At 58.8% G+C, this 12,409-nt stretch overlaps 5 protein-coding genes across 5 annotated transcripts; 4 read left to right on the plus strand and 1 right to left on the minus strand.

The window, feature by feature from the left end:
* Positions 1 to 3,209: 3,209 nt before the first annotated feature.
* On the minus strand, positions 3,210 to 3,881 carry L226DRAFT_565991 (uncharacterized protein; the record flags this gene model as incomplete). Its single annotated transcript, XM_067683851.1, has 1 exon — positions 3,210 to 3,881. One exon carries the CDS (start codon positions 3,879 to 3,881, stop codon positions 3,210 to 3,212), a length of 672 nt encoding a protein of 223 aa, XP_067541766.1.
* Positions 3,882 to 4,395: 514 nt separating this feature from the next.
* L226DRAFT_529618 (uncharacterized protein) lies at positions 4,396 to 4,674 on the plus strand (the record flags this gene model as incomplete). Its single annotated transcript, XM_067679655.1, has 1 exon — positions 4,396 to 4,674. The coding sequence occupies exon 1, from the start codon at positions 4,445 to 4,447 to the stop codon at positions 4,670 to 4,672; it is 228 nt and encodes a 75-aa protein (XP_067541767.1). The 5' UTR covers positions 4,396 to 4,444.
* A 1,391-nt stretch (positions 4,675 to 6,065) lies between these two features.
* On the plus strand, positions 6,066 to 7,805 carry L226DRAFT_452949 (glycoside hydrolase; the record flags this gene model as incomplete). Its single annotated transcript, XM_067675099.1, has 4 exons — positions 6,066 to 6,289; positions 6,429 to 6,766; positions 6,928 to 7,452; positions 7,528 to 7,805. 4 exons carry the CDS (start codon positions 6,066 to 6,068, stop codon positions 7,803 to 7,805), a joined length of 1,365 nt encoding a protein of 454 aa, XP_067541768.1.
* A 272-nt stretch (positions 7,806 to 8,077) lies between these two features.
* On the plus strand, positions 8,078 to 10,346 carry L226DRAFT_608471 (uncharacterized protein). Its single transcript, XM_067685932.1, has 7 exons — positions 8,078 to 8,454; positions 8,517 to 8,544; positions 8,611 to 8,743; positions 8,829 to 9,267; positions 9,365 to 9,751; positions 9,817 to 9,874; positions 9,935 to 10,346. The coding sequence occupies exons 1-7, from the start codon at positions 8,134 to 8,136 to the stop codon at positions 10,225 to 10,227; spliced, it is 1,659 nt and encodes a 552-aa protein (XP_067541769.1). The 5' UTR covers positions 8,078 to 8,133; the 3' UTR covers positions 10,228 to 10,346.
* Positions 10,347 to 10,479: 133 nt separating this feature from the next.
* L226DRAFT_131714 (uncharacterized protein) lies at positions 10,480 to 12,404 on the plus strand. The gene is made up of 6 exons (XM_067672266.1): positions 10,480 to 11,090; positions 11,149 to 11,170; positions 11,239 to 11,383; positions 11,454 to 11,988; positions 12,052 to 12,118; positions 12,168 to 12,404. Coding segments are annotated over exons 1-6 (1,272 nt in total). The 5' UTR covers positions 10,480 to 10,589; the 3' UTR covers positions 12,170 to 12,404.
* The last annotated feature ends 5 nt before the right edge of the window (positions 12,405 to 12,409 follow it).

A 12,409-nucleotide genomic window follows, 5' to 3' on the forward strand; every position in this document is an offset into this window, starting at 1 on the left:
GGTCGAACTCGCACGCACTGGTCGAATTCGCACGCACTGGTCGAACTCGCTCGCACTGGTCGAACTCGCTTGCTTGTTTGCATAGAGTAAACGCACTTGCCTGGGCAGGACTTGCTGGCATAGGGGGAATTGGTCTGCATAGGTTGAATTTGCTTGCATGGATTGAACTTGCTTGCATAGGCTGAACTTGCCTGTGGAACTGCCTTGCATAGAACTCCTAGGCTGAAGGGTATCACAACATTGCGGTGATTTGCTGAAGTAACAGTTCATCCCGGTCATCCATTTGTACCTCATCATTTCTAGTGGCACTTCTTCAACTTACCATCATCATCATCATCAAATTTGGCATTTTAGCAATGTTAGTTATACATTTTATTATGTATCTAATAAGCTTGGTGTAATTCCCGTTCAACTTCAAGTTACACAGAGATTCTATTGTATCTTCATTCTTTGTACCTCTTTTGTTTGATTTTTGTTAACCAAGTCCCTTGTACAGTGATTGTATGGTGCGTGCCACTTGCATTAAGCTTCGAGCAACACAGAGGACAAAATGATTTCTTTATATTGCCTTTTTGCAAAAGTCATTGATTGTTGGATTTCCGTGTAACAGCTAGCTGCACGGAAAACACCACTGATTGCTCATGGAGAATAAGGTCCGATTGCAACCAGAGCCATTATATAGGCCAAACAAAGGCTGTATATTACCTGTGGTTTCGGTGTAACGATCGAGCCACATGCTGATTGCAGAAAGGCTACATAACGTGTATAACCACTATATGATTACTGTTACACTCGTGACTTCAGGCGACCTACGATTAATATTTGATCAATATGTGACACGGTGTTGCACAGACCGATGCCCCCGGTGTGAGCCGCGGTGGCTTGTGGTTAGTCGCTCCGAGCTCGGACGTGCTGACTGGACTGGAACCGCGCGCAGCGGGCTCGGTTGCGGGATCTGCATCCCTACGTGCTGCAAGTACTGTATCCGAGCACCGGCATGGGGCATGGGTTTGCGTCCGTCGGGCGTGGGTGTCACGAGCATTAGGCATACATGCGCCGGCGGACCGCAGCCAATGCCATGTTCGGGCTGTGTCTTCTCTCTGAATCGTCTATGTATGATAGGATGTGGTATGTGGTACGAGCACGCATGCACACGGACTTGATCAGCACTAATATCGCACTCTGCGATGACCCTGCCAATCCCGCCCGACGCGGCGCCGGCGTAATTGGCCATCGCCACGGCCCATGAATATTGGATTTTAGATTAAAAACAGGGCTACAGCTTAGCTTCAGGGTTCGAGACCTCCGAATATGTAGTCGAACGGGTACCTGCCGTTGCGCATCAATGCATCAATGACCCCAGTCCAATCTAACAATGTCGCGGTCGCATCGCATTACTGTGTCCACGAAGTCCGGACTCGGAGTACTGACCATGTATGAATCTGGCTATCATTTCAGTATTGCCACTCACCACTCAAACACTGGCCCGCGCCCGTACGGATGTCGGGATGCCCGCTCCTGATGTGTATATAAGTATAGCATATATGTAGCGCACGTCCCGCCCTACATAATCACATCCAGATATCCGTCCCCGCTCGGCGAGCCTGGCAATCCGGGTTACATGTACTCGTACAGCGGGCGCCCCCCACCTCGCGCTTCAAGCTTCAAGAAGTTCTACTAGCGTCGGGCCCTCGCACATAGACTGCGCAGTACGGCGGAACGTGGGCGAGGGCGCCAGTGCTCGCCGCCCAACGGAGTCCGAGTAGTGGTCGGCCATTCCTCCAGGCTGAGCATGCATGCTGACAGCGATACCGTCACATACATATGTACTACATGCATACATCCCGCACCCCGCACCCCGCACCCACGGGCCCCTAGAGGCTAGAAGCTTGAGCCAACTCTATCGCCGCCCCCAGTCTAAGCTCCGGGTCCCCGGCCTCCGGCCTCAGGCCTCATGGCTCTATAATAGACTATAACTCTGAGCCTGAGATCTGAGCTCCTCGAGTCAATATGGTTCTGGACTAGTAGTCGGAGCGTGTACTCGTAACTGAATATATAGATAGACGCATCCCGGGCGCGCGCGTCGGACGACGAACATTCCTGCATATCTAATAGTGTAACACGCGTCTTCGAGAATCAAGACATGCATTCTCCACGCCCATGATTCATGATCCAGGATCCAGGATTCATGCCTCAGGAATCAGGAATCAGGCTCAGGCTCAGGGTTGGGCGCGACGCACTACGGGGCGCGCGCAGCGATCTGAATCATTCTCGCTGTCGGACTCGGACGTCTGCCTGCCTGTCGTCGCTAGTCGACCGTCGTCGTACTATACTAGTGCCCTAGATCGCAGCGCCCAGCATGCGCAGCTAATAGCAATACACTGCAGCAGGTCGCCGTCGCACAAAGCGCGAGCGCGTGGTGGTTCGAACGTGTGGCGACGACGCCCATAGAGACACATGTTTTCTACAGCTACCGTACAGATGACAGGGCGCGCTACAACGTTGCACGGGCGGACTCTCGGTGCCCGTGACGGATTAGAGCAGCAATGGCGGTGCACGTACGAGTACGAGGGTACTAGGGAATTACTACACCGTACGTTAGCGGGGGTGAGGGTGGCGGTTAATATACGGAAGAACCACGGCGAGGGAGGGGGGAAGCTTGATGAATGCGCGAACTCTATACAGCGAATGTGAAGGAACCCGGGGAAAATGCAAATGCGAACGTGAATGAGTGGATGATAATGCGACCATGCAGGAACCGACGAAACATGTCATGACAACAAGGAACCCAGAGAAAACAACGACCGTGGGCGAATAAAACTGTGCGAATAGAGTACGAGGGGTGCTGGTGATGGTGGTGGTGGTACATTTTGGCGCGGCGCGGCGCCAGCCCGGGATCCCTTCAGGCTTCAGGGGGTTCGAACTTGGAAAGGAGGAAATAACGCGCGAGATGTTGCAATGCTCCGTCACGACGTCGGCGCCACCACCGACGGCGATATTTGACGGGGTGTGTTCAGGGAGAACTGAGCAGTCAGGAGATTTGATCGCACCGGACTGCCCACACCCTCGCCGAGGCCAAGACAGCCGACTCCGTCGCAAGAGGGCTAGTGAATGCGCGACTCCCTCTAAAAGCCCTGCATCAATCACGGCCGACTTGAATGCTGATATGACATTTGCAGACGCGGACGGAGATCGCGCGCGAAGAGGCGTCAATGCGATTCAGAGCCCAAGCCGCGACGCCTGGGGCTCGCGCTAGTGCGAGAAGGGCGGGGTGTGTGCCGGAGCGCTGGAGATGGGCAGCAGCCGGGGGAGGTAGAGTCTGCGAGATCGGGGATGATGATCTGCATAGGACGAGAGCGTCCTGGAGTTGTGGGCGGGGTGCGCAGCGTAGAGCGTTTGGCTCCCGGGCTATCGAATGCCGACGAGGGAATGGGGGGTACGGGCGGGATAGAGACCGAGAGCTGCTGCGGGGGAGGGGGCGAGAGGGATCGGGCGCGATGGGCGAGGGAGACTGAAGGGGAGCGGCGGTGAGAGCGGCGGGAGGAGGCACTGCGAGGCGTGCTGGGAGTGGATGCACAGGAGGAAGTCGAGCCTGTGGAATCGTCGGAGAGGGCGGGGCTCGCTCTCTGAGTGCCAAACTCGTCGCCGTCGAACCACAGCTGCTTCTGAATCTTGGGGGTGAGCGTGGCCGGGTCCGGGTGGATGAGCCTCTCGAGGAGAGCAGAGCCTACGAGACGAGGGGGTACGGGGGGCTCGTCTGGACGCAAGGGCAATTGGAGTCTTGAACGCGAGGAGACGCGGCGGGGGAAGACAGGGGGGGAGGGGAGGGGCGCAGGGATGAGCTGAGGAGAAGGCATGCGTGGTGGTGGGCAGAGAGACATGGGGCGGCGGGCTAGTCTGGGACACTGAGGAAGTGAAGAGATGGGCGGAAGCAGTCGGGAGCAGGCGGGGAGCTATATATGCAAGCTGGGTGGGGAGGAGGACAAGGACAAAAGAAGCGCGGGATGGCATTCATTGGCTGGCAGGGGAGACACGCGCTGTGAAGGACGCGGGTGGCAGCACAGGCTGAGATCTCTGCAAACATTCGAAACGCAGTCAGTGGCCAGCCCAAACGCCGAGGATGCATGCCCCGTAGCGCGCACCCAACCCGGCGCACTCGGGTGCACGCCGCGGCCACAGACGGCCATCCCCCGGCGAATCGACCACAGAAGCCGGCCCAGACGAGAGCAGCGAGCAGAGTGCACCGACACCGTCCTCGACAACCTTGTTCGCCCCACAGGCGCCCTCCCCAGAGCGGTTGCACGCCTGCCTTATCGGGACAACGGCCGGATTCGGTTGGCCACCGTCCGCCGCATTCGGGCTGCGACTCTCCTCTCGCTGGCAGGGCGTGCGTCCAAGCGGACAAGGATCGTCTCGTGGCGCCTCGCCCCAGCCCAGCAGGAACATGCCCTGCCACGCTCGCCCAGCGTCCTCGCCCCCTGCCTGCCTCATTTCTCCATACCCAGCTAGCCCACCTTCCCACAGACATATGTCCCATCTCGTCGACGCGCTTCCCCCGTCGCATGCAGATGCCAAACTTGCCGCTTCCTGCGTAATCAAGATGCGCTCGTCCCCGCAAGCATATCACATTCCCCCCCTCCCGATTCTTTTGTCCACATCCGAGGCCAGATGAATGTGATTCCATCCTCCAAGCCGCGTTCTTTCACTGTTCAGCGCTCAGCCTCAGCCAGCTTCTCCGTGCTCTCACCTTATCGCCGCGAACGTGCCGACCATTGTCCTTCCACTGAGCACTCGCTGAGCATAATCGACAAGCTGTGGGTTCCTCGATGCCCGCCTCCCAATCTGTACCACTCGATCGTCGAAGCTGATCGCGTTTGTCCCCCAGTTCGATCTTGTCCCCTTTCGCGTGATCAGCGTTGCCTCTCCGTCGCCTCTGCTTCCAAGTACTGCTCTCTCCCAATGATTCGCAATATTGTAACGAACCACAGGCTATCCGACTAAATTCAATCATCTTGCGCTCATCCCGGCTCCTCCCACGTTGAACGTTGACGATCCCCCCAGCGCCTGATCAGGAGCACCCAAGCACTCTGACATGGTCTCTACATCTCAACTGCCCCCGTGCGCGCCCTGCCACCAGCGACGAATGGAAGCTGCACATGTATATCCTCGAGCTCCCGTCGTGCTGTATCTAGGAAACGAATGTGCAAATGGCACATCCTCGGCCGTACCCGTCAGTATTCGAATCTTGTCGCCACCCCAGGTGCGAAGATCCCACTGCCAGCCCTAGCCTGCTTCCCAGCATGTTCTGCCATCTACGTTGCCCCCCAGACAGATTCAGCCCGCATCGTAATCACCTTTCATCACGCCTTCGACCTTGGCCCGACATACAGCCTAGATTGTCAGCCACCTGTCGCCATGTCATGCCTGTCAGCCTCAGCGCATGCCCAGTCTAGCGACCGTTTGCTCGTCCTTTGGCGTCCTTCCGTGCTTCACCGTCATTCTCCATCTCATCTCTGGCAGGGCCACATCGCCGTTCCTACTTGCCCTGGTGGGTTTCTCCGCTTCTCTGCACGCGTTGCTAGCCCGTGTCTTCCTCCTGCCACCCCGAGTCCACCCTCAACTTACGCGTGATGGCCCCCAAACCCTATCTATTAATCACTGGCCTGCCCCTTCTCCTTCCGCTCTTCGTCCGCGCTATGCCTTCTCCATGGGGCAGGAGCGGGGGCATTTACCGGCGCCAGCTCGACCCCCTTGTCGCCACGCGGTCCACCACAATCGCGGAGGAGACGGCGACGTTCTTTACCACACTGACAAGCACCCCGCAAGCTACGCCGCTGGCAGCATCTGCCCTTCCTGCACCGGCCACCACCGATCCGGCGGCACTAGAGAGCTCGATCCCACTCCTTGTCTATCCCGACGGCGCGCTTCCCCCTCTCAGCCCGTCGCCCTCGCCCATTTCCTCGCCCGCTGCAACAGGCGCCCCTAGCACTAGCCTTCCTGCCTCGCCCCAGTCTGCACCCAATCTCAGTACCAGCCCCGATGCCAGTTCCTCCACCCCGCTTGTCATGGCCTATTATCCGGACTGGGTGAGCGACGACTATCCTCCGGAGAAGATCGACTTTGGCCGCTTCGACTGGATCGACTTCGCCTTCGCTGTTCCAGACTCCACATTCAACCTCTCCTGGGACGGCTCGGACGACGCACCAGACACGCTGCGGCGACTTGTGCAGCGTGCCCATGCGAGCGGCAAGCGCGTGAAGCTCAGCGTGGGTGGCTGGACAGGGAGCACGTATGTTCCCTTCCTTCATCTCGCCGTCTCTGTCTTCTTCCGTCCCACCGCGCGTACCTTGTCGTCCGCCGGTGTGACGAGCGTGTGGCGCATCATATGCACTTGTTCGCGAAGTACTGACCGATCCCTTCTGTCGCAGGTACTTCTCGTCTGCGGCGGCAACTCCGCAGGGACGGACGACACTCGCGAACAACATATACGCGCTGTACCTGCAGTTTGGCCTCGACGGGATCGACATCGACTGGGAATACCCCGGGCAGGGTGGGAATAGTGGGAACGGAGTGAGCCCGGACGACTCCGCCAACTTCCTCGAGTTCCTCCGGATCCTCCGCAGCACACTCCCACCAGACGCGGTCATCACCGCTGCGACACAGACCGTGCCGTTCGCGGACTCGGACGGGAACCCGATGCAGGACGTGTCTGAGTTCGCGCGCGTGCTGGACTGGGTGCTGCTCATGAACTATGACACTTGGGGATGTGAGTCTTCCGTAGTTCCTATCCGCCGCCGCCTTCTTCCGCTTCCTCTGAGCCACAATATCGCCGCTCCATTCCTGCCCCTTCCCCATGCTCCGGCTCTCCTTGTTCCGTACCTATCTCTGGCTTGGAGTGCTGGCTGATACGAACCGCAACCCCTGCAGCGTCCAGCGATCCCGGCCCGAACGCCCCGCTCAGCAATGCATGCGGCAACTCAACGCAGGGCAGCGCAAACGCACTCTCCGCTCTGCAGGCCTGGACCGCCGCGGGCTTCGCCGCTCACCAGCTGGTCCTCGGCGTCCCTTCGTACGGCTACCTCTCGCGATCGACAGACACAGTCCTGCAGACCCGTGCCTTGCGACGACGGCGACAATCCTCGGGTGCCTCGCGCGATCGACACTGGCTCCATCGACAGCGACAGCGCCAACGACGGCGACGCTCGCCTGTGCCGGCTGCTCTGGAGTGGTTCTCTTCGCTCGCAGACGTCTTGCCTGGGGCTGTGCGTGTCAAGAACGAGGACGGAGGGTCGGATGACGGCCAGGTCCAGTTCCGCGAACTCGTCAAGCAGGGCGTCATCCAGGCCTACTCGAGCTCTCCTGCCGCTACGACCCCTGCCGACGGCTCTTCCTTGCACGTCGACTCCACGGACGCCAGCAACTCCACGGACGGGTCTACTACTACTAGCTCTGGTGCTGGCGTGTCTGGCTCTGGCGGCTCTGGCACCACTCCTGCGTACACGGGCTCGTTCAGCGGCGCGGACCCAGGGGCGCTGCGGCTGGCGATCGAGAACGCGGAGCCGCGCAGCCTGTTCGCGGGGGACAAGGGCTTCGTGCGCATGTGGGACGCGTGCTCGAGCACGCCGTACCTGCGCTCGGCGGGCGCGGGGCAGGTCGTGGCGTACGACGACCCGGTGTCGCTCGAGATGAAGGCGCAGCTCGTGCGCCAGGCGGGGATGCGCGGGGTTAATGTGTTTGATGTGCATGGGGACACGGACGCGTGGGACTTGACGGACGCGGTGAGGAGGGGGCTGGGGCTGGTTTGATGCGGGTTGTGAGAAGTGAGCAGTGCTCGTTTTGTTCGTTTGTGGTCGTTTTGCGTTCACTGCTGGGTGCTGGGTGCTTCTAGGGTACTGCGCACTACGCATATACATTATTGCTCCATTTTGACCTTGATGCATTTCTGGGGACGTTGCCCTTCACCGCTGATGGACGGCGATGTAAGATAGAAGCAGGAAACGACACGATTGAGGACGATTGAAGCACCCGCTGCGCACTAGTAGTCTTGAAAGCCCTCGCCCCTCCCCCGGGGCGCAAAGAAAGAACGTCGCCGCCGCCTCTCACTTCGCTGCACGCCCCCCAACGCTCGGCAAGATGGATCCAGACGGCTTTGACAAAGGACCGCCGTTCCAACCACCGCCGATGCCTATGAACGGGTACTACTGCCCTGCCAGTGCCAGTGCCATACAACCGCCGCGGTCCTTTTATCATCAATGTCAACTTGGCTGGCAGCCCCAGCCCCAGCCGGTCTTCGCGCCCCCTCAGCCCCAGTGGCCGCCCTTCGGCGCTGGAGATGCCAGTGGCGCGAGGGGGCGTCTGGATCGTGAGCGCGCTGTGCAGGTCCTGACGGACGCGTTGAGGAGAGGAAAGGAGTTGCGGTTGTCGTCGAGGGAGGTTTTGGAGCGTTTGCACAGCGTAGGTGGTGTTCCTCGTCTGAGTCGCGGTGCAGCGAGCTGATGGGGTACTCGAATTTGCAGAGCGATAAGCCCGAGTATAGAGGGATCGGTCAGTACTATTAATTTGCCCCAGTGCTCAAACTCAGTGCTGATTGATATTCCTACTTTTCTGTAGACTGGACCGGGCTTTTCTTGGAGAGTGCAGACATGCCTGGCCCAAGCAGCAATCGCGACGAGTCTCGCAACCCAGGATCGGCTTCTCAAGCAACTCGGTCTACGGCGTCACGATCCTCAGACGAGCCGGCCCAGTACGTGCACTTGTCTTTGCTATATGCTCACATATGTCAGTAACTCACCACGTCGTTCGTCCGTGCACGTCTTGTTTCATTGCAGGAAGAAGCGTAAGACGACGAAGGAAACGCGGCCCAAGGTTGGTCGGCCCCGTGGTCGTCCCCGGGGCCGTCCACCAACACGCAAGGTCGCAAACCAGCGGCACGCAGCGCCCCCGGGCAGGTCCTCTCGCTCTCGCGATGAGCGTAGTCTCCCGCCTTCGGCGTCCACACCGGCAGCCAGTACTAGTACTAGCAGCACCAGGGGCTCGGAGTCTCGGACGAAGAGACGCGGGAGGCTGCTGGAGTTCCACGACGAGACTTATGTGCCGCCGCCGGCGGATCCACTGATAAAGCCTCTTGTGCCCCGGAGGGACTCTGGTGCCGACCTCAACAGGTTCTCGGACGAAGAGAAGATATTCTTCATTCATTACTTGCGGTGGCGGCTCCGCGAGGGCACGGTGCCGTCCAAGCTTACCCTCTTTAACGAGTTGGCCAAGGAGGTGTGTGGATGTCGAGTTTTTCTTCCTCTTGTTCTTCTTCCTCGCCTGCTGTGCAGGTGGTGAGTGGCGACGAGCTGATGATGGGGCCCCTTCGCAGCTCCCCCACCATGATGCCCAAGCGTGGAAGAAACATTGGAAAGATCATCCCGAGCTCCCGGAAAGCATATACATCGCTGCACTGAAAGGAGCTGGAGACCAGGATCTCGTCTCGAGCCACCTGAGTGATTCGAGCAAGACGCTCACTCATGCTGCATCAAGCGACGACGAGTATCGTCCGTCGAGTCCTCGTGATGGCCATCAGTCGCCCTCACAGGTCGAGGCCTCCGCCTCGTATCCCAGCCGAGTCCATAGGACCAGCCGGAAACACAAGATCACAGAAGACGATCTCCGCGCTATGGCGATGTATATGGTCGAAAAACGGCGCGTTTGGAGCCACTACAAGAATCACAGCCAGAGATGGAAGGAGTTCTGCAGCCGTGAAGAGGTAACGAGCGTCGTCGACTCCATAGTGCCAGTGAAGTTCGGGCTGACTATATGCTGGGCTCGCAGAACCTCAAACGACGTTCCCGCAGTGGTTGGAACTATGTTGCCCGGACTTATGCAGCTCGTGCGTTTGACCTCGTGGCTTATCGCGACACTGCGCGTCTAATTCTCCCTTTTCCTCCAGAGATTCGAGATTGCTACGATGAGTATATGGCGAAGAAGAGCAATTCTGAGTCTCAGTCCGAAGAGGACGAACGTGATGAAGGCGAGACTCGGAACCCGGTGTACCCGCCGTCTGATGAATCTGCGCGCCCGCCAACCGCAGAACCGGAGACGGGCCCGGAGGATCCCGGCACCAGTGCCAGTGCTCCCGCAAATCCCTCTCAGAAGCGCCTCGCAGCTCAGAGTCAGAGTCACAACAAGCAAATTTTTACGACCACGAAAGCCAAGAGGGAGTACATCGAGGTCTCGGACTAGGACATCCTCCTCCGCCACAACTTGTTTCTTGCATCTCACGTGTTCGAACTCGTATAGCCTTCATGTACTCGAGTACACGCGGCGTCGATAGCACACAAGGTTTTCTTGCAATAGAACAGAGAAGTTCGTGTGAAGACACGCTCTCCAGCTGGCACATTGCGCTGCCTGAAACGGGAAGACGAGCGACTGTCAGGAACCACGCGATGGTCCCCCAAATACATACGTGAACGTGGACGGGCACGAGTGCACCGTGCACGACTGCTCTCGCATCGATACCAATATCCTGCTAGATCCAAGTTCCTTCTAGTCCCCGCGCGCGCGGCCCTCGCGCCTTCGTGTTCCTACTTTCCGCCTCTCCTGCCATGAACACGAACGGCCTCAATCCTGCCGTGGGACTCGCCATGGGGCTCGGGGGCGGGATCATGCACGCGCAACCGAACGCGAACGCGTCCTCCTCCCAGTTCCAGGCGAACGCCGCGGCGTCGCAGATGGTCCCTCTCATGCTGCAGATGCAGCCGGGAGGCGGCATATCCTTGGTGCCGTTCCAAGCTCAAACACAAGCTCAGGGTTTTGGCCAGCAGTCATCGCCGCAATGGCTTGGAATGCCCAGTCCACAAACACCTGCGATGTCCCAGTCGCAGGCTCAGTTCGTGCAGAGCTCGAGTGCGCCAGGCTTTGTCCCTCCTGGACAAGCCGTGGCGACTGTGAACGACCTCATGGCGCTTGCGGCGGCTATGCAGCAGGTATCGCAAGAGGTTCCTGTGGGTTCTGTGGCGGACGATGAAGAGGTTCTGGTCAAGGCGCTCAGGACGGGCATAGCACGAGGGCTAAGTTATGAGCAGGCATTGCGCGGCTTGCACAACGTGCGCATATTCTCATTCCTTTGGAGTAGATACTTGGTACTTACTCACCAGACACCAGACGAATCGCCACACGGAGACCGGTAAGGATAGATTTCATCTATACCATCCCGGAACGTATGCCATTGACGCGAACGTCTTGCGCTGGCAGCATGGAAGAACTACTTCCTGGCGCACCTGGACAGATTGTATCCCAAGGTGCTTGCACGCAAGGAAGGGCATCCAAAGCCAGAGTCCCACTCCGGCCCGAAACCGCAGCCACTGTACTTGACGAAGAATGAACACCAGCCGGGCCGGTGAGAATAACTCCATAAGCGTTATAGTGAGCTTGCGCTCACTGAGAGCCTGTTCTGTAATGTAACCTAGGTCAGCACCGTCGAAGACAATAAAGCAAGAGAAGCCTCCAAAGGGGGCGTACTATGGCCACAATCACTCCCCGTCGAGACCTCACTCGGGTCCGCGTAGCGAGCGCACGTCCGACCGCCACAAGCCGGCAAGCTCGCACGCCCAGCACCCGCCCTCTGCCAGTATGAGGAACACCCTCCCCCACGTCACCCGAGTCACGTCTCAGAGCCTCAGGGTCGGGATCAAAAAGCCGCGGATTAGGTTAAAGAAACGCGTCGTGAGGTCGCCGACGCCGACGCCGGAGCCCAGCGCGGCCTCTTCCTCGTCTGAAACCGAGTCCGAGGACCGCGCGTATGCCTCAAGCGATGGCTCCGACCCCGAGTCGGAGTACGAGCGGGCGGCGGGGACTAAGGGCAAGGGTCCTCTGAATCAGAGGGTGTGTAACAAGATAACTGAGGACGACTTCCGCGCGATGGCACGGTATATCTACGAGAACCCGCGGGATGAACCTCCGAAGGGAGTGTCGTTCTGGCGGGAGTTCGCACAGCGGAAAGAGGTATGTTATGTGTACGGATGCGGGTTATGCGCAGGAACCGATTGATTGACTTGACCTGTCCAGAACGCCGAACGTCGTTCCCTTGATGCCTGGGCAAGGGCCGCGCTCTCACACGAGGACAGTGAGTACTGTGAGGAAGCGAGTGATGGCTTGGACATCCGGCTAACTGGTGTTGACAGAAATTGCTCTCTATGTCGAGGAATACATAAGGATGATTGAGGAGGACGAGGAGAATGAAGAGGACGAGGAGGATGAGGACGAGGACGAGGAGACCGCCCCTCCGACTCAAGATGATCAGGGTCCGATGCCGGTCACTGAATCTGCTCAGAAAACGCCACCTCATGTCCCCGTCGAGGTCGAGAACGCCAAGCATGCAGTCGAGGAAGGCCCGTTGTCCACTGTCCCGCGGAAGCGATCCTCG

The sequence above is a fragment of the Lentinus tigrinus genome, assembly GCF_003813185.1.
Source record: "Lentinus tigrinus ALCF2SS1-7 unplaced genomic scaffold L226scaffold_2, whole genome shotgun sequence".
In the NCBI taxonomy this organism is placed as follows: Eukaryota; Fungi; Basidiomycota; class Agaricomycetes; order Polyporales; family Polyporaceae; genus Lentinus; species Lentinus tigrinus.